Consider the following 17,802-nt stretch of genomic DNA (forward strand, 5'->3'; position numbering starts at 1 on the left):
CTTCTGTGGGGAGCCTGCCACTGTCGCATTGCCCCGGGGCCCACCCTGCGAGGCCCAGGCGTTCCCCGGCTGCATAGCCTGTCCGGAGCGGGAGCATGCCTCGTAAATTAGTGGGGAAGGCTCTGTTCAAGGTATGCATGGGTCCCCTGGGCTCAGAGTGCAAGTGTCGGGAGGGACTCTGGTCCAAGTCTGTGATATTTCCAGGGCTGGGGTGTGGGTCAGAAATTAATTTTTGTGTGTACCTGCTACTGAGGACGAACGAACTTAATGCACACAGAACATATAATATGTGCTCAATAAATATTAGCCATTCTTATTACTATTCTTTTGACTAAGGACCAGGAGGTGGGCTGGGTTTTTATTTATATATTTATTTATCCCTCCCGCCCCCCCTCCCCCAAATGGCAGATGCTCTGGTTTTATTTGTTAGATGGGAAAACAGAGACTTGAAAGGGCTCAGTGACTTGGTGAGGGTCTTCTGCATCCCTTTCTGGATCTGGTGCTTGGATCTGGTGTTACCGGTTCTCCCAACCCTTGGCCAGGGGATGCTGTGTGAACCAAACCTTTTACAGTGGTCTGAGCACATTTAAAAGCCAAGTCCTAATGCTGCTGTTCCCCACAACTGCAGCCTGGGCCAGACGTAGCTGGTCAGAGAAAGCTACAGCAAGAGAGAGGGAAGTTAGACATCATGAAGGACTTTCTGACGTGATGGTGGGTATGACCTTGGTCCTGGGGAAGAAAGAAGTGGCCCTTTATTTGGGACAGGAGGTTATTTTAGAAGAAAATTTTGTTAATTTGGGAGGAGGGTGTATGTGTGTCTGGGCGTGCCACGGTGGGTAAGGGTTGTGTCCTGTCTGGATTGTGGGGCGGGGGACAACTTGAATCTTGGTTTAGCCAGTCTAGTGAAGGGAGCAGATTCTAGAATGGCCTGTGTACTGCAAAGGAGGCAAGCCCTCACTTTTGAAGTTCCCAGACACCTGTCCCAGGTTGGGTGCTCCCGGGGTCATTAGTCCACACCTGCCCAGCCTGGGGCCCCCCTGCAGTCTGGCCCATGTGAGGAGACCGGTTTCAGAGGCTGAGCCGTTGCAACCCTGGGCCTCCTGGCATGCTTGTGTGCCTGTTTGTTGAGCTGTTTTCCTGGCTCTGGCCCATGGCCCAGGACTCATAGGCGGGAATGTCTGTTTTCCTCTAGCAGGGCTGGTGTGTTAGAGAGGTTTGTGGACAGTGTGCTGTGTCGCACTTTGTTTTGGAAAAATCCAGGCTGGTGGGCAGGAAGGAGAGAGGAAGGGGTGTGGCTGGAGGGGCTGGCGGGGGTGGAGGGGGTGGCCACAGCCCCCAGAGGAAAGGTAGGAATGGGGATGGGCCCCTGACATAGATTGGGCACCAGTTTCTGGCTGCCTGACATGGCCCCTGGTGTTTCTTAAAGACCCTCCTCCCAACTGGGCCCCCTAGGGACTGGGGCTCAGGAAACGCCTTTTCTTTTGGTCCCGAGCTGTTGTGTTTGGTCTGTGGACCTCAAAGGCAGGCAAGACTCTTCCCACACAGTCGATTTTGCTCTAAACGTCCCCACCCAAGTTCTGAGGTTCCTGCTCCTTGCTGTACGGTGGAGAAGGCAAGATTGGAGCCTAGGGCCGCAGACCTTGAGCCACTCAGGAGTGTCTGAGTGGTGGTTGGCAGGGAGGACCGAGGCAGAAAGAGTTGGTTGGATCTGCAGGAGGAGGGGTGAGGGTGAGACACCAGGAGGAACTTCCCAAGAGTAAGAGAAGTAAGACCACTATTTTGGCAGGGGTAGAGGGGGTGGGGTGGAGTTTCCTTTCATGCTGTTCTCTCCGTGAGACAGAGACCATGATCTGGTGATGACTACAGGGGAGAGTTCTTGGTGCCTAGGGAGTTGAATTGAAGTTTTCTTACTGACCTTGGTCTTGGGAGGCGCCGGGAGGAAGTGGACGCCTAGGGGCCAAAGGGTTCGGACAGCCCCAGACAGAAGAATTCTTTTTAAAATAAAATCTTTGTAGGACTCTGTGTAAAGCCCTCTGGTAGTTTTCCTTGGAGGCTTTAGGTGGAACAGGTAGATCCCGTGAAATCCCATGAGCGCTGGGCTATACCCATTTTACAGATGGCTTGGTTCCTAAGAGTGTCTTCCTTCACGGAATATAAGTTCCCTGAGGTCAGGGACTTCACCTGGTCCCCGTATGTGCTTCGTATGTTGCCGGGCACACAGCGGGTGGCACCCAGTGAGGGCTTTCAGGAGGAGGGCTTAAACACTGTGATGGGCAGCAGAGATGACCAGTGTGTCCACTCACTCCCAGCCTCTTAGAAAGAGCCTTCATGGGGAGGCATGCAGCAGTGGGGGGCTCATCTCTGGCCGCCTGTGTGAGGTCACCTGTGTGTTTTGGAGCATTAGGCTATGCTGGCTCACACCCCCCAGCCCTGCAACGGTGTGTGAGTCTCCACGTCCATTGGACTCAGACTTGTCACCCGTCTCTGTCTGCTTTCTGCCAGCAAGCGTCACATGTCCCCAAACTCTGCGGAAAACAGGAAGCCCCGTCAGCAAGAGGACAGCCCAGTGATTCAACAGGGGATGACCATCCAGCTGTTCCCATCCCTGTCATCTGGTGGGGTCATGGCCCACGACAGCTTCCTCCCCTGCCTCCCCTGCCCTGGCCAGCCTGGGGGAGCACAGCGGCTTGGACTTTGTCTTATCACCTTTGGAGGCGGCATGGCCAGACTCTGTTGGGGCCAAGTTTTTATTTATCTTTCCTGACTTTTTTGGGGTGGGGAGGCTGAGGAATGTAGAGTGTTGTAACGTTGGGAAGGGGGGGTGGGGAGATGGGATCCAGCTCTCCTGCCCCATTCTTCCCTTTTCACCCCTGGGCCCTGGGAGGCTCCTGGCACCCCTTGGCTCCCCAGTCCCCTTGCCAAACCAGTCTCAATATCGCATTGTCTCCCCACAGCTCTGTGGGTTGGGACCTGTGGCCCGAGCCACACCTTGAGCCTCAGCGGCGGCTGTGGCTTCCAGTGTTTGAGTCCCCCAAACGTGGCTGTGGCTGTGGGTCGGCAGCAGATGAGACGTGAGGGGCTATTTATAGCAGGGCGGCCCTGGGGCCTGGAGCAGGGCCTGGGGCCTGGGGAGGTTCAGCGACTCCTCATCAGGGACCCGTGAGATCAAGACGGATGGAGTGTCGGGTCTCTTGTGTTCCTCTGGGTGGGTCGTCTTGGAACAGCCCGGTTTGGGGCTTGAAAACCAAACATGATCCCTCCTTACCATCCCCCACTCGCGCCCCCACGCCTGACTCATGTAAACCCAAGTCGTCAGGGCCAGGGGGTTGTGGAGACAGAAACTTCCCACCCCGACAGTCCCACTTGGCTCTCCGTTCCTCCCGCTGCTGCCACAGAGGCTGAGCGGTGGCGGGCCAGCTGTAGCCCACATAGAGGGGGCTCTGGCTGCAGCCTTCTCTGGGGGCTGGATGGAGAGCCCTCCCGTTTATGGGGCTGCCCTGACTTCGGGCCCAGCCAGGAGCCGGGCCTCTGAGCCTACCATGCACCCCTGCCTGGTGGGTGCCACAGGGCCCTGGCGGAGGCTGGAAGGAGCTCCTCTGCTCCGGGCCCCCGCGGTCAAACCCAGAGATTGAGGGTGAATCCTGCCAGTTGTTGACTTCCCTGGGACTTGGCCGGGGGCGGGGGGGGGGTGAGTCGCTGCCTCAGTTTCTCCTCTTCCTGGCAGACTGTGGTCCTGTGTCCTCCAAGAGGTGGTTGCAGCTTGGAGGTTGGGAGAGGCTGGGAGGCACGGGGAGGTTTGGAAGATGCCAGTGGGCTCTGAGGGCTCTGGCCCGGCCTGGGAGCTAGAAACTGGGCCTTTGGGCATCAGGTGAGGTGGCTGACAGGGTGGGCGGCAGCCTGTGGCAGAGGTGATGCAGGCCTTGATTTTCTGTAGAGGTGGATGATGGTTGTATCACTACCCTTTTAATAGGGTCAGATGTAAGAACAGTAACACTGTATAAGTGACCCATATGCCTACTTCCTTTTCATCTTCAAACCACTCGGTAAGGACTGCCCCATTTTCTGTGGGACATTATGGAAGCTCAGAGCGTCAAGCAGCATAAGATGGCCCGGTGGGGTGCTGAGGGGCCCCAGCCCCGAGCTTTCCTCCCTGTGCCATTGGGTTGTCCTGGGTTGTTTGGGTCCGTTTGCCTAATTTTGTGCCAGCGAACCACCTTGGAGATGGGAGCAGCTGAGGAGGTGACAGACAATGGGCAGCGGGTCCTTAAAGCGCGATTTGCTGCCTCACACTGGCCTCGGCTGGTACACACCTCCTCCAGCTGCTCTGGACCCACACCTCTTGGTTGAATGGCTCAGCGGCAGCGCCTCGCAGGGAGCATTGCGGGGGTGGGGGGGGGGATGGCGGTCGCCGAGGAAGGCTCCGAGCCAGGCGGAGGGCTGCCGGACCAGACGTTCCTTCTTTGAGGCTTGTGGTCCGTCTTTTCCCCCCGGACTTGCTGTGACACCGTCCAGGGACTCAAGACGAACTGTGTTTCCATCTGCGTAGTGACTGTTTCATTGTGAGTGTGGACTCCGTGTGGACGGCACCAGCCCAGACCGTGCTCAGCGTTTGGGATTTCTTCCTTCCCTGGGGAAGGGGAAGCTGAGCCCTCTGAGGGCTTGCGTGAAACACCGCCGAGGAAATGGCGCTGATGGCTTTTGGCTCTAGGTCGCCGTGTTGCCTGGGTGTTAGGGTGCCTGGGCTGGAATGCTGGCAGAGAGAGGAGAAGGGAATCTGTGTTTGTCCACAGCCCTGACTGCTCCCGTGGCCGGCCCTCTGCCGGGCCCCTCTGTAATGCCGCTTCTCTTTTCTCTGTCCCAGGCCTCTGCCAGAGTCACCCCGAGTGTCCAGCCCCATCCTCAGCCTATCAGGTATGCCTGGTCTGTGGGGGGCCAAGGGTGGGGGTGCCGCAGTGAGGTCACTGTGGGTGTTTCCAGCAAGTCATGCCTTTGGGTTTCTGAGACCGAAGTCATAAAGCCACAGGTAGGGGGTGTGGGAGACATGCCAGCCACAGGGACAGGATGCCGGTAGCTGCCCGTTTGGAAATGCTCATGTTTTGAGTTCTAGCTTGAAGCCAGGCCTTGAGCTGGATTCTTTATGGTCCCTGCACGATCTCATCTAGTCCTTGCAACAACCTTGCAAGGTAAGTGTTTTGTTCCCGTTCGGCAGATGAAGAAACTGAGTCTCAGGGAGGTGAGGTGACTTGTTAAAGGTCACACAGCCACCAAGAGGCAAGACCTGGGTGTGCCTTCGGGACTGGCAGGCGTCAAGGCCTGTGCTAGGTCCAGGTCCTCTTTGTGGGCAGGAGTTTTGGGTGTTGGAGGGTTATTTCTAAAAGGAAAGTTCTCTGACTGGCTAGCTGGCAGGGGCTGGGGGAGGGGATGCGTGAAGACTCAGGGTCTTGCTGATCCAGGATCTCTTTTCCCTGTGTCCCGGTTCTGTGGTTTTCTGGCTCGGGCTCTTCCCTCTCTGCCTTCCCTCCACTCCTGAGGCTCCCGAGATGAGTGAGAATCTGGCCCCGGGGAAATGGAGCCGCAGCCAGAGAGGGCTGATGTGTAGCTAAAGCCCTCAGCGGGTTGTGGCCTGGACGGGGGAGCCTTTTAGAGGATCCCGTCTTCCCTTGCGCTGAGAACCACCTTGGGGTGGGTGGGTGCAGGGTGTGATGCTGGAGTTGTCCAGGCGGTGGTGCTGTTCTGCCTTGGACCCTCGCCTCCCCCCACCAAGGCTGCAGTGAGAACCTTATCTTAGGGACAAGGGATGGTGGGGGCTCAGAGGTCAAATTCAAGCTGGGCTCCTTGCTACAGCCCACTGGCACCTCTGCCACTTGGCTCCTGTCCTTGCTACCATGGAGAAGCCATACATCACCCTTGGCTCCCCTAGCTCCAAGCCCTGTATACACGCTTGGACTCAGAGTTGACTCTGATGGACATCTGGATTCTGCCAGTGCTGTCCTGTCCCTTTGAAATATCCTGCTGGCATTTCTTCACTGCTCCCCCAGTCTTTCCTTTACCCTGCCGTAGCGGAAGATTTCCAAAAGGAAATATGAGTGTGGCCCACCTTGGATAGAGAGGGCAAGTGAGACAGTAGGGGGTTGGTGATGGGGTAAGAAAGTGTGGGGGTAGGAAGGTGCGAGGTGCCCCCAGAAGCCTCAGGTATGCCTCAGGATGGAATTTCAGTGTCCCGAGACCCATTGCCCCTTCCTGGGCCCTGGTACTGGAAGAGAAGCTGGGTGAGCTGCGAAGGCATGAACCCCTACCTCCCCTCACCCAGAGCCCAGCCCGGGGCTTCCCACTTCTTTGAGGAGCTGAGATGGTGCTGTGGTCTCTGGGGACCACCTGCCATGGCAGTGGCAAAGACTCAGTACCCTCTGCTCCCTGGGCCCTTCAAGATCACAGAGGCCACTGCCAAGAAATAGCTCAGGCAGGTGGTGGATGCTGCCAGACGTGGGGAACAAAGGGCGGGAGCTGGCCTGCCTCCGGGGAGGGCTGGAATGGGCACTGTGGTCTGGCTTACCTGGAGCCGAGGTGAGAATGTCACCTGAGCTGCTCTCTCCCCTGAGAAGACTCCCCACCCTCTGTACAGCTTGGGAGCAAGGGGGAGGGCAGCCTGCTGCTCAGCCCTGGGATGCTGGAGAGCACCCAGCTCAGGCTCTCCTTCCTCTTCAAAATCTATCCCGGGATCCTTCGAGAGATGGCTGCCAGACCAGGTGGCCACAGTGTGTTGGGAGGCTGAGCTGGACTCCTGGCTACCTCCTGTCCTGGCCCTGACCTCTGGGTTCACAGGTTGAAGGCAGTGCCGACAGGGTGGATGGGCACTTAGGACTATTGTTGTGACAGAAATGGCCGGAGATCCTGCCAGCCCCCGGCCAGGTGCGCCCAGGCTCCCAGGCTGGCCTTGCTGGCTGCAGGGGCCTGGCCAGGGGAGACCCCAGGCTTGGCTCTGGGTCAGGGGAGATCGAAGTCTCCTGGGATGGAATTGGGGGCCCCACATGGTGTGCAGGGGCTACAGCTACCTGAACCTTGCCCTGAGGAGCTGGGTCCCGATCTGGACCCCCTTCTGCCCCCTGTCTCTCCAGAAACATGAGTGTGAGCCGGGCCATGGAGGACAGCTGTGAGCTGGACCTAGTGTACGTCACCGAGAGGATCATCGCCGTCTCCTTCCCCAGCACGGCCAACGAGGAGAACTTCCGGAGCAACCTCCGAGAGGTGGCCCAGATGCTCAAGTCCAAGCATGGCGGCAGCTACCTGGTGAGGGGGGGCCCAGTGCCCCCGTCCTTTTGCTCGCCACCCCCTTGCTTCAGGTGTCCCCCAGGGCCAGCTCCCCCTCCTTCCCGTGATTTACATGCCCCACTTGTGGCCTGAATTTCCACTCACTCTCGGGCCCCACTTTGCTGGGAGGAGTCCGTCACAGCTGGAATGTGGCACCTGGACCCGAGTCCTGTGTGCATGCAACGCCTGTGTGTGTGTCTGTGCGTGTGTGTGTGTGCACTGAGCTCATGTTATTGAACGCTCCCTCTGAGGCGGTCCCCGTTCTAACTGCTGTCCACATATTTAACTTTGAGCTAGCTTTAGAAATCAGGTTTTGCTGGAGCGCTGTGGGGGTTGGGGGGGTCTGCCTCAGGTGACAGCGTTGGAAAGTGGCAGAGCTGAGGTCTGAGGGCAGAGTTGTGGCACGGGCATCTTGTGGGACCTTGTGTGGCTGGCACTGGGGCAGGGCCTGGCCCAGGAGGAGTGCGTCATGGACGTGGATGAGGGGGCCGATGGTGTTCTCTGATGTCAGAGGGCTGGCTTGTGGGATCGGGCCCAGAGGAGGGCTCGGTTCCACTTTACAGGGAAGCACCTGTGGGGTTGGGCTGGGCCCACAGATGGGTCGGGGCAGGCTCAGTGCGATGTGAGCCTAGGCAGGCAGTGGGAGGCCATATTTGGTTCCTAGGGCTGACACATAACACATGACCACAGACTGGCCGGTCTATAAATGATAGAATTAATTTTTCCACAGTTCTGGAAGCTAGAAGTCCAGACCAAGATGTTGGCAGGGCCATACCCCTTCCTGGGGTCTGGTGCTTCCCAGCAGTCCTCGGTGACCTTGGCTGGTGGCTCTATCACTCCCATCACTCTGCCTCTGTCCCCACATGGCCTGCCTTCTTTCCTGGGTCTCTCTGTGCCTCCTCATCTCATCTTATAAGGACACCAGGCATCGGATCCTGGGCCGGCCCTAAATCCAGGATGACCTCATCTTGAGATCCTTAAGTACTTACATCAGCAAAGGCTCTGTTTCCAAATAAGGTCACATTGTGAAGTTCCAGGTGGATATGAATTTTTGTGGGATGCTGCTGAACCCACTGCAGAGGTCTGTCCGTCAGCCATGGTGGGTGTTGTTGAGGACTCTGATTCAGACATTGGAAGAGTCCTGGGTTTGAATGTAGGCTCTGCTCTGACCCACTTTACCTCACAAAACCTTAGTTTGTGCATCTGTAAAATGGGTCTAATTACACCACCTACCTCTTGTGGTGGTTGAGAGGATTAAGCCCTCTGCTAGATGTAAAGGCCTCAGGGTGGGCTGGCAGACTGGGGACACTCGAGTGGGACCTGTTGTTAATGTGCTAAAGTGTGAGCCCTTGTCGGTCCAAGAATGGCCTGGTAGCCCTCTGAGATTGTTCCCAGTCAGGAGTCCAGGATCCTGTGGGTCTCCGTGCTGTGCCGCCTTCCCTCTGTCTTACCCACAGCAGGCTGTGGGCCCTCTGTTCTCCCCAGGAAGACGGCAATTCTGTGCCCCTCCTTTGGAGGTGGAGAAGGGAATTCCAGAGACCAGGGGGATTCCTGTGGGACACGGTGAGGTGTCAGAGGGCATCTGCGGGGAGAGGGGTGTCTAGGGTCTGAGAGGGCCCACTTGGGGCGATTTTCCCCTTCTGAGGGAGGGTGTCCTGCTGCACAGCTGTTGCATTTTCGGGGGAGGAGGTTCTGACATTGACGTGGGACGTGGAAACCAGAGACGGCCAAATACTTGTCACTGAACACTCCTGGACTCCCGTTCAGGGTATGAAGATGCCCACCTTGCAGGGGGCATGTGGGACCTGCGACAGCCCGCGTCCGTCCCCTTCTTGTCTTCAGTTCTGGGCGTCTGTCCGCTCCCAGAGGGGAGTGGCTGTGTCTATGTACTTCTCTCTCCTGCTCTTTACCCTGAGAACCTGTTGAGCTCTTGTCGGTCAGCATGGGTGTGTGTCTGATGGGACGCCATTGCAAGCTCTTGCACGGGTAGGATTTTCACCGAGGGGGGCGAGACAGAGAGACAGAGGACAGTGGACACTATCTCATAATCTCTTCCTTTTCCTCCCAGCTTTTTAACCTCTCTGAGCGGAGGCCGGACATCACAAAGCTCCACGCCAAGGTGAGCCGATGCCGATCCGGGGTGGGAGCTTCCCGTTGCCTGGAAGAGAAGGAGAATAGACGGGCCCTGTGTCCCTGTGGTTCCCGCTTTAGAATCTGGGGGGAAGCGCTGAGACCCTTCTGCCGATCCTATTCCGAGTCTGTGTCATCTTCTCTTTGGAACAAGAAAGAGACTGTGTTTGTTGTGTTTGCAATACAAATTGCTGAGAGCCAAGCTGGATGCAGCGATTTCCTACCCAGCTCTGCCCCCCTGGGGTGCACGAGTATTTCTGGGGTGAGGCTGGAGCTATGAGATTTCTAGCCTTATTGAAATGCATTTTGCATTTAAACTGGCTGGGAATTGCCTACAGCCCGTTTTCACTTACTGGCTCAGCGGGCTGAGCGCAGGGCTTTGCATGGATGTCTGCTTGGGCTCCCGGATTCTGGCGCCCATTTACTTTGTGACCCTGGGCAGGTGACAGTTCTCTGGGTCCCAGATTGCACCTCTGAAAGCAGACGGGCTAGATGAGATGTGCTCTCTTGGCTCTTCTGAGCAAGAATTCTCTCTCTGTTTAATGATCTATGAGTTAAGAAAAGTTTCGAGGAGCCTGAAGGCTGCTGTTTAGATCTGCCCTGTCCCCTTCAGGCTTCTCTTGCCTGGCCTGGAAAGCCCATGGTTTGTGTGTCCAGGCCTGGAAAAGAGGTGTCAACAGCTGGGAGCCCTTGACTTTCCCTCTTTGTCCCTGAGCCAGGCCTTGGGGTTGTCTGTGGGAGGAGAGCTTGGGGGAAGTAGTGGGGGGCCCCAGCACATTTTGGAGTCAGAATCATGTGGAAGAGACCTTGTGGTCATTGACTTTACACACATATGGGTAAACTGAGGCCAGGCCAGAGGCCATGATTTGCCAGAGGCCCTAGCGCGATGCAGTGCGAGAGCTGACTCGGGCCCTGGGTCTCTGGTGCTGGGTGGGTGTCCTCTGCATCCACACCTTCACCTCCGCTCTGGGCTGATGGGCAGGGCAGGAAGCAAGGTGGGTGGCTGGCTGCTGTTGTGGCACCTGGGTGTGGGGTATGTGCCCCCTCCCCCTAGCTCTGGTCCACCCTCTGGGGTTTCCGTCCCTTCTCACTCATGGCTTGGACTGTAGGTACTGGAATTTGGCTGGCCTGACCTTCACACCCCCGCCCTGGAGAAGATCTGCAGTGTCTGCAAGGCCATGGACACTTGGCTCAATGCAGACCCTCACAATGTCGTTGTTCTACACAATAAGGTCAGAGTGGGGGTACGCCGGGTGTGCGTGTGCACCCGTGTGTCCGCGTCTGTGTGCATGTGTACACACGTGCCTATGTGGTCATACATGTGCACATGCATGGATGTGTCCTTGGATGAGTGTGTGTGCCTGACTGTATCATTGGACTGTGTGAGTGTGCAAGTCTGTGTGTTTTCTCCTTTCTAGGAGATAGTAGCTTCTGTCCCAGGGGGCACCCCCAAGAAATGAGGAGTTATGAGCTTGTGGGGCCCTCAAGGGTAGTAGATGATTGGCTGTATTTCTTCTCTTTGAGACTCAGCTTGACCTGCTTCCCTCCCTTGCGTCTCCCTCCTCTGTCCAGTTCTTCCTTAGAACCACACCCCTCTCTCCAGCCACTGCCCCCTTTTTCTCCAGGCTTCTGGATGGGCTCTGGGGCAGTAGGGCTGACCTTACAAATAAAAGCTTTGTGTTTGGGGTTCTTTTAGGGAAACCGAGGCAGGATAGGCGTTGTCATTGCGGCTTACATGCACTACAGCAACATTTCTGCCAGGTAAGAGCCCCCCGTTCTTTGCATATTGTCAATGGGAAACCCCTCTGCCCATCTCTCCTCAGCCTCTCCCTTCCTTGGGGTTCACAGGTGCTGGGGATGGGGTGGAGGAGCCCACAGAAAGGAGTCTACAGCTCTGAGGCAGGTGGCTGTTCATGGGGGTGGGGGACGGGAGAAAGGAGAGTCCCTCCCTCTACTGGGAGCACTGGTGGGAGCAGCCTTGGGAGGCAGGCCCATCTATGGACACCCCAACCCACCACCATCTCGGGGCCACTTTTCCGTGGCAAAAGGCCTTCTGTTTTCCCAAGTGAGCTGGTGAGGGAGTCAGAAAGAAATGCTGGCTCAGATCTGGGTCTGGCAGAACCATCTAGAAGTGACCTTATCCTTGTGGGCCTCAATAAGGACTTTGGGGTTTAGGATGGGATATCATTGGAGAGTTAAGAGCAGGGGGACTACATCATCTGTCTTTTTTTTTTTTTTTTAATCTCTTTGCAGATAGATAAAATGTTCTATGGAGGCTTAGATGGTAGTTTTGTGACTTTAAGAAACTCAACCCAGCCTGATGTTCCCTTCATGGTGAACGTTTCCTGTGTACCCACTGTGTGCCCCTGTGTATCGAGTTCTTTGTAGATGTTATTTCACTTAATTGCTATAACAAGCTTCAGGAGGACACTGGTCACTCCCATTTGACAAGAAGGGCAGTTAGGGGGCGCCTGAGTGGCTCAGTGGGTTAAGGCCTCTGCCTTCAGCTGGGATCATGGTCTCGGGGTCCTGGGATCGAGCCCCACATTGGGCTCTCTGCTCAGCGGGGAGCCTGGTTCCCCTCTCTCTCTCTGCCTGACTCTCTGCCTACTTGTGATTTCTCTCTCTGTGTCAAATAAATAAAAATCTTTAAAAAAAAAAAAAAAGAAGGGCAGTCAGGTTCAGAAAGATTAAATAACCTGATTTAGGACACAGGGCTGAGGAATAAGTGGCAGACTTGCTATGGGAACCCAGGCTTTCTGGCTCCAAAGCCCCCATGCTGAGGCCTGCAGCATACAAGATGGAGAAATGCTGGAGCACACTTTTCCTGAAAGCTGCTCAGCATAGGGTGGCTGGAGGGCTCTATAGGTCTGGGAGAGCAGGGTTGGGGAGGCAAGGGGCTGTCGGCCATAGGAGTTGGCTCCTCTGAACACCCGTCTCTCCCCGCAGCGCTGATCAGGCCCTGGACCGGTTTGCCATGAAGCGGTTCTATGAGGATAAGATTGTGCCCATTGGCCAGCCATCCCAGAGAAGGTGGGTCTCCAGGGCTTACAGCCAGTGCCTGTGTGTGTGTGTGCGTGTGAGCTTGCTATCTAGTCTGGGGTTGGAACAGCCATGCCTGGGTGTGTGTGTGTGTGTGTGTGTGTACCGAACGTGCATATTCAGGTGCTATCCTGGAGTGGTGTGAGCTCAGGGACATGGGTAAGCCCAGGGGCAGCTGTGTGCACCCACAGGTGGGCATGGCCATTGGCTCCTGAGGCCAGTGGTGGAGAGCAATGGGGCCATTGGTGGGGGACACATCGGTCTGGGTGCCAGAAGGCAGCTTGTATAAGAAGGCGGTGCTGTTCTTGCTTCCCTGCTTGGATGAGCCTACAGGAGGCAGACGTCCTAGCCACTTTCCCTGGAGAGGTCACAGATTCTTACCATAAGGGTCATCTTCTGCTGGAAGAGCTTTAAAAATTTACCCAGGGGCTCTCAAGCCCGTGGTCTCATTGGAGTCCATGGCAGCCTAGGCAGAAAGTAAGGCAGAGAGGGTTCGTTCATCCACTGGACAAGGTTCAGGTGCTCTACTGCTTTCCAAGTGCTGGAGACATCTAGTTGAACAGGACAAAGTGCTTTGCCCTCAGTGAACTGATATCCCATTGGGAAGGATGGACCTCGCCCTGTAGGTAGACCGACAGGACCATTTCAGTAATGGCTGGTGCTAGGAGAGGAAGAGGCCCGAGTAGGGTAGACCTGATGGAGGAGGTTGGGGCTCTTTAGTGAAGGGGATCAAGGAACACCTGTCAGAGCTGGTAGTTTTGAGGCCAAACCTGAGTAATAATGATGAGCTACCGTATGACCATCTGGGGCATATCCCTATTTTACAGATGAGAAGCCTGAGCCTAGGGAGGGGACTCAACATGGCCAGGATCCATAACGAGTAGGAGCAGAGCTAGAAGGTACTCAGGGGCCTGTAAGTCAGGCCAGGCCAAGGCCCCTCTGGGCTCATGCCACCCCCCGTCCTGAGGGCTGGATTCTGCTCTGTGGATAACGTGCTGTGTAATGATGGTGGCTGGTCCATAGGTGAGCACAGGTAGAGTCAGGGCTGGTGGGCTGTGGGGAGGCCGCCAGTGAGGGCGACGCAGAAGCCCAGGCCCAGAGGGGAGAACTGGAGATGGGGAATGGGGCCCAACCACCGTGTAGCCAGAGAGGGGGGCCCGCCACCCGTCCGTGTCCATGATGGGCCACACTGCACTGTGCTCTGCGGCTGTGGGGCTGGCTGTTTCAGCAGGACACGAGCCGTCAATATACTTTCAGGTCATGAGAAGTACTGGGAAGGGGGGAAAAACCCAAACAGAACATGATGGCTTTGAGAGCAATGCGGTGGGCGTGGGGGCTGAACTTCGAGAGAAGGTGACGTGTGGGGCGGGCGAGCTCTGAGGGGAGGAAGGAAGCATCCGGGGGCAGGTCTGCGGTAACCACGCAAGAGGGAAGAGCAAGCAGGCTGGCCCAGGGGCCAAAGCATCCCCTTGGCTTTTCTAGCCCCTCTGAATGCTGACAGGGCCAGCAGGAGCCCCTGGCCTCTCCCTGCTGGGGTTCCCCATCTTATCCCCCATCACCCCACCTTGCTTGCCTTGTTAGAAGGCTGCTGGCTCTGCCAGTGACTGTGTCTGCCATTGTAGTGGGGACCCCAAGCAGAAGTGAGTCCCCAGACCCCCTGGTGGCCGCAGGACAGGCAGGACCCGGTCTCTGGATCAGCCATCAGAAGCCAGATGTCCACGTGCAGAAAATTCTGGCTGGGCTGCCAGACGCAGAAGCTGTGGATCGAAGAGAGTCTTTCCCAGGGAGGAAAGACGCTGTCGTTCAAGTACCCACTTGCCACATAAGACTGGTGGCCTTGGTCACGCGTGTCACCGTGAAGGAGCGACGGCACCGTGTGGCTTGGAGGAAGTGGGTGGAGCAGCCACGTCCCTGTGACTGAAAGTCTGGGGACTGGGTTCCGTGTCCCCTCTCAGCAATAGGAGTGTCTGGCGAGTCCACGGTGTGCCGCACCCGCTCACACCGCACGTGGCCGGGGGCGGGGGCATTTACATTATCTGTCTGCCTGGCAGCTTGTATCTGCAAGCGCATCTGCTTATGGGCGGGCAGTTCTGTCGGGGCCCGTGCGAAAGTGCGGCTGTTGGCTTCAGTGTGTAATTGTTGCCACTTTCCCGCCTTCTGGGCAGTGTCATTTGTAGGGAATGGATCAGTTGGAGGAGAGGAGGGCGGGGGGGCGAGGGGCTTTGCCTGCAACTCCCCATTCATTGTCACCCCACCCCCAGACTCATTGTCCCCAGCACACAGACACATCCTGTTGGCACAGGCCAGAGATCTGATAGGAACCGCCATTCCAGGTTTCCGGTTTGAGTAACGGGGCTGGGGGCTGGGCAGGGGCTGAATAGGAACTGGTGGTGCCCATCAGATTATCTGGCTTGGGGAGTGCGAGGCGGCCCCACCCGGGCCCAGGGACAGAGGCCTGCAGGCCTGGTGGGTCAAGGAGCCAAGAGACAGGAGGGGACCGTTGTCATGGTCATGTGGGTTCTGGTTCCACCAGCCTCAGAGAGCCCCCTTGCCCCTCACGGAGTCTTAGGATTAGTTCTGATTGGTCTGGCTGACCCAGCTCACGTCCTCTGGCCATTCAGACAAGGAGGATGCCTCAACCAAGCCCCAGCAGAAGGACGGACCTCTCTTTCTGGCGCGTGCACTGAAATTCAGACGGTTTTTCCTCTCTCCTTGCCCACCCCCAGTTTTGTGTGTTCTTGCTATGGGTCAGCAACTCTTTCTGGACCCCATTTCCCCCTCTCTTCCAGAAGAAATAGAGATGCATTACTTCTTGCATTCTTCCAATAAGATCCAGAAAGTATTGGGGAGTCTTGACCCTAGGGATAGGAATGCTTAGTGGAAGTTAAATGTCTTTCAATACCATATATAGAGGGAGATTTCATACACTTCAGTGTGATGTAAAATAGGGACTGTAATTATTAAGCTCTTACTGTTTGTTGGACTGTCATGTGGCTGGTGGGTCTGTCAGGGCAGAACTGGGGCATTGGGTGTAAATGTAAGCTTGGTTTAAGCTTTGTGTGAGAGTATTAGAGATGTCTGATGGTTGATCAGCCTGCCGTGTGCAGTAGCGCGCAGCTTAATGATGTGAGGGATGTCAGGGATGTGTGGGAGGAATTTTGGTCCAGCAGGAGGTTTTTGGGCTGGGAGTGAAGCTGGAACGAGATGCTCATGGTGACCACCAGGGGGCGCCAGAGAACACCCCCAAATAGTCCTAAGGGTTTGACGCAGTTCCTAGTTGAGCAGTTCCTGCCTGTCCTCCCTACCTGGGACTCCAGGCAGCTAGGAAGGACTGTGCTGGAACGGAGACCCCAGCTTCCAGGAGACCTAGGAGAGTGGGGGGTGGGTGGGCTGGGCGGGGCCAGAAGAGAGACGGGGATAGCTCTGCTCTAGGACAAGGTTCCAGGCGGACGCTGCCTCTCTCCCTACCCCCAGGTACGTGCACTACTTCAGTGGCCTGCTCTCTGGCTCCATCAAAATGAACAACAAGCCCTTGTTTCTGCACCACGTGATCATGCACGGCATCCCCAACTTTGAGTCTAAAGGAGGTACCTGCCCGAGCCCTCTGGCTTCATTCCCCTCCTGGCTCCCACATTCTTTTCTCAAGAGGCAGCCTTAGGGGATAAAAACGTGGGCTTGGGTGGGAGTCCGGACTGCACCACCTCCTGAGCCTTCTCTGAGCTCCAGGTCGCTTCACGGGACTGACTCTGGCGGTGCCTGCTGGCGCGGGAAGTTGGATACGGCCATGGTTTTTCTAAACTCAGAAATGCCTCCCAGATGAAAAGCTAGTATTTCTTCCTCCTTTCTCTTTTCATTTCTCCTTCCTATCTCTGCTCTCCCCAGCCCTTCCTTCCTTCCCCCTCTCCCCCTGCCCCCACACCATGCCCGCTAACACCACCCTCCCTTACAGGGTGTCGGCCCTTTCTCCGGATCTACCAGGCCATGCAGCCTGTCTACACATCTGGCATCTAGTAGGTATTCCGTGGGAATGAGAGGCCTGAGGCCCAGGCCCAGGGACAAGAGTGTGGGGGGATGGGGCCAGGACTTCTGGGAAGATCTCATCTGGCAGAGGGCTGAGGGACAGAGGCAGCAAACCTTCCCAGGAGCCCTCTGGCAGGGGGAGCAGGGAGTAAGCGCACAGCCTGCCCCCCTCAGCAGCTCTCTTTCTCTCCACTCCCCTCTCCCCCAGTAATGTCCAAGGAGACAGCCAGACCAGCATCTGCATCACCATCGAGCCTGGGCTGCTCTTGAAGGGAGACATTTTGGTGAGCGCTGCCCCTCTGTCTCAAGCCCCCTCCTCCCTGTTTATCGTTTCTCCTTTTTTCCGTCTTAGGATTGTCACTCTTGTCACACCAGCTGTGGGGCCATAGGCCCTCAGGGCTCCTGCAAGGCCTTCCCCTGCGTCAGAGCTGGACATCCCTTCTCCTGTGCTTATCTCTTGTTCTAGAATATCTCCAGGGAAATATCTCTCCATGTGAGCTGTTACCTTCTTGCTTCCTGTGGTGACTGACTTCCTCAACTCTAACTTTAGTCTTTCCTTCTGCAATTTAAATTCACTCCTCCTTTTTCCATTCTGTGTGCAGGAATTTCTTGGGAGGACAGTGTTGTCCCCAAAGGACAAGATTGGCCTCCAACATTCTGTTTCTGGAAGTTTCCCCAGATAGCTCTGAGATTCTATTTGGTATTTGTGACCTCTCCCTCATTAGGCTTGGGGGACCCCTGGGGTCTTAGTCATGGAGCTAATAAGGAAGCTCCCTGAGATCTGATTTCCCCTCCTTGGGCCCCTGGTGGGCTCTGCTCTCCTTCCCACCAGCTGAAGTGCTACCACAAGAAGTTCCGGAGCCCAGCCCGAGATGTCATCTTCCGTGTGCAGTTCCACACCTGTGCCATCCATGACCTGGGGGTTGTCTTTGGGAAGGAAGACCTTGATGATGCCTTCAAAGGTGAGCTCACTGAATAGAGACATAGACCCAGCAAGGAATGATACCATAAGGTAGAAGAGTGATAATGGAGGAACTATGGCAGCAGTGAAGGGGAAACCATTTTCTGAGGGAGGGAGAGGTGGTTAGGGAGTTGTCTTCCTTTGCTTCTTTATCTATTTAAGGTTTTGTCTGTATCACATTGAAACTTGGGACAATATCCACATCCATTCATCCATTAACTCATCCACACACCCATCCTTCCATCCACCTACCTGCTCATCCAAATCCATCCATCCAACCATCCATCCACGCACCCATCCAAATCCACCCACCCATCCACTCCAAATCCACCCATTTATCC

General features: G+C 56.2%; 1 protein-coding gene across 1 annotated transcript in view; it reads left to right on the top strand.

Moving 5' to 3' along the window:
* Nucleotides 1-17,802, top strand: part of TNS1 (tensin 1) — a 133,766-nt gene that overhangs the window by 37,938 nt on the left and 78,026 nt on the right. The window contains exons 5-14 of the mRNA XM_080798523.1: nt 4,862-4,911; nt 7,116-7,287; nt 9,377-9,427; nt 10,548-10,670; nt 11,135-11,199; nt 12,388-12,471; nt 15,955-16,067; nt 16,430-16,490; nt 16,709-16,784; nt 17,333-17,462. Of these exons, the coding sequence (XP_080654649.1) occupies nt 7,120-7,287; nt 9,377-9,427; nt 10,548-10,670; nt 11,135-11,199; nt 12,388-12,471; nt 15,955-16,067; nt 16,430-16,490; nt 16,709-16,784; nt 17,333-17,462 (871 nt within the window). The 5' untranslated portion in view covers nt 4,862-4,911; nt 7,116-7,119. The remainder of the gene's footprint in view (nt 1-4,861; nt 4,912-7,115; nt 7,288-9,376; nt 9,428-10,547; nt 10,671-11,134; nt 11,200-12,387; nt 12,472-15,954; nt 16,068-16,429; nt 16,491-16,708; nt 16,785-17,332; nt 17,463-17,802) is intronic.

This window comes from Martes martes (assembly GCF_963455335.1).
Source record: "Martes martes genome assembly, chromosome: 3".
Taxonomy (NCBI): Eukaryota; Metazoa; Chordata; class Mammalia; order Carnivora; family Mustelidae; genus Martes; species Martes martes.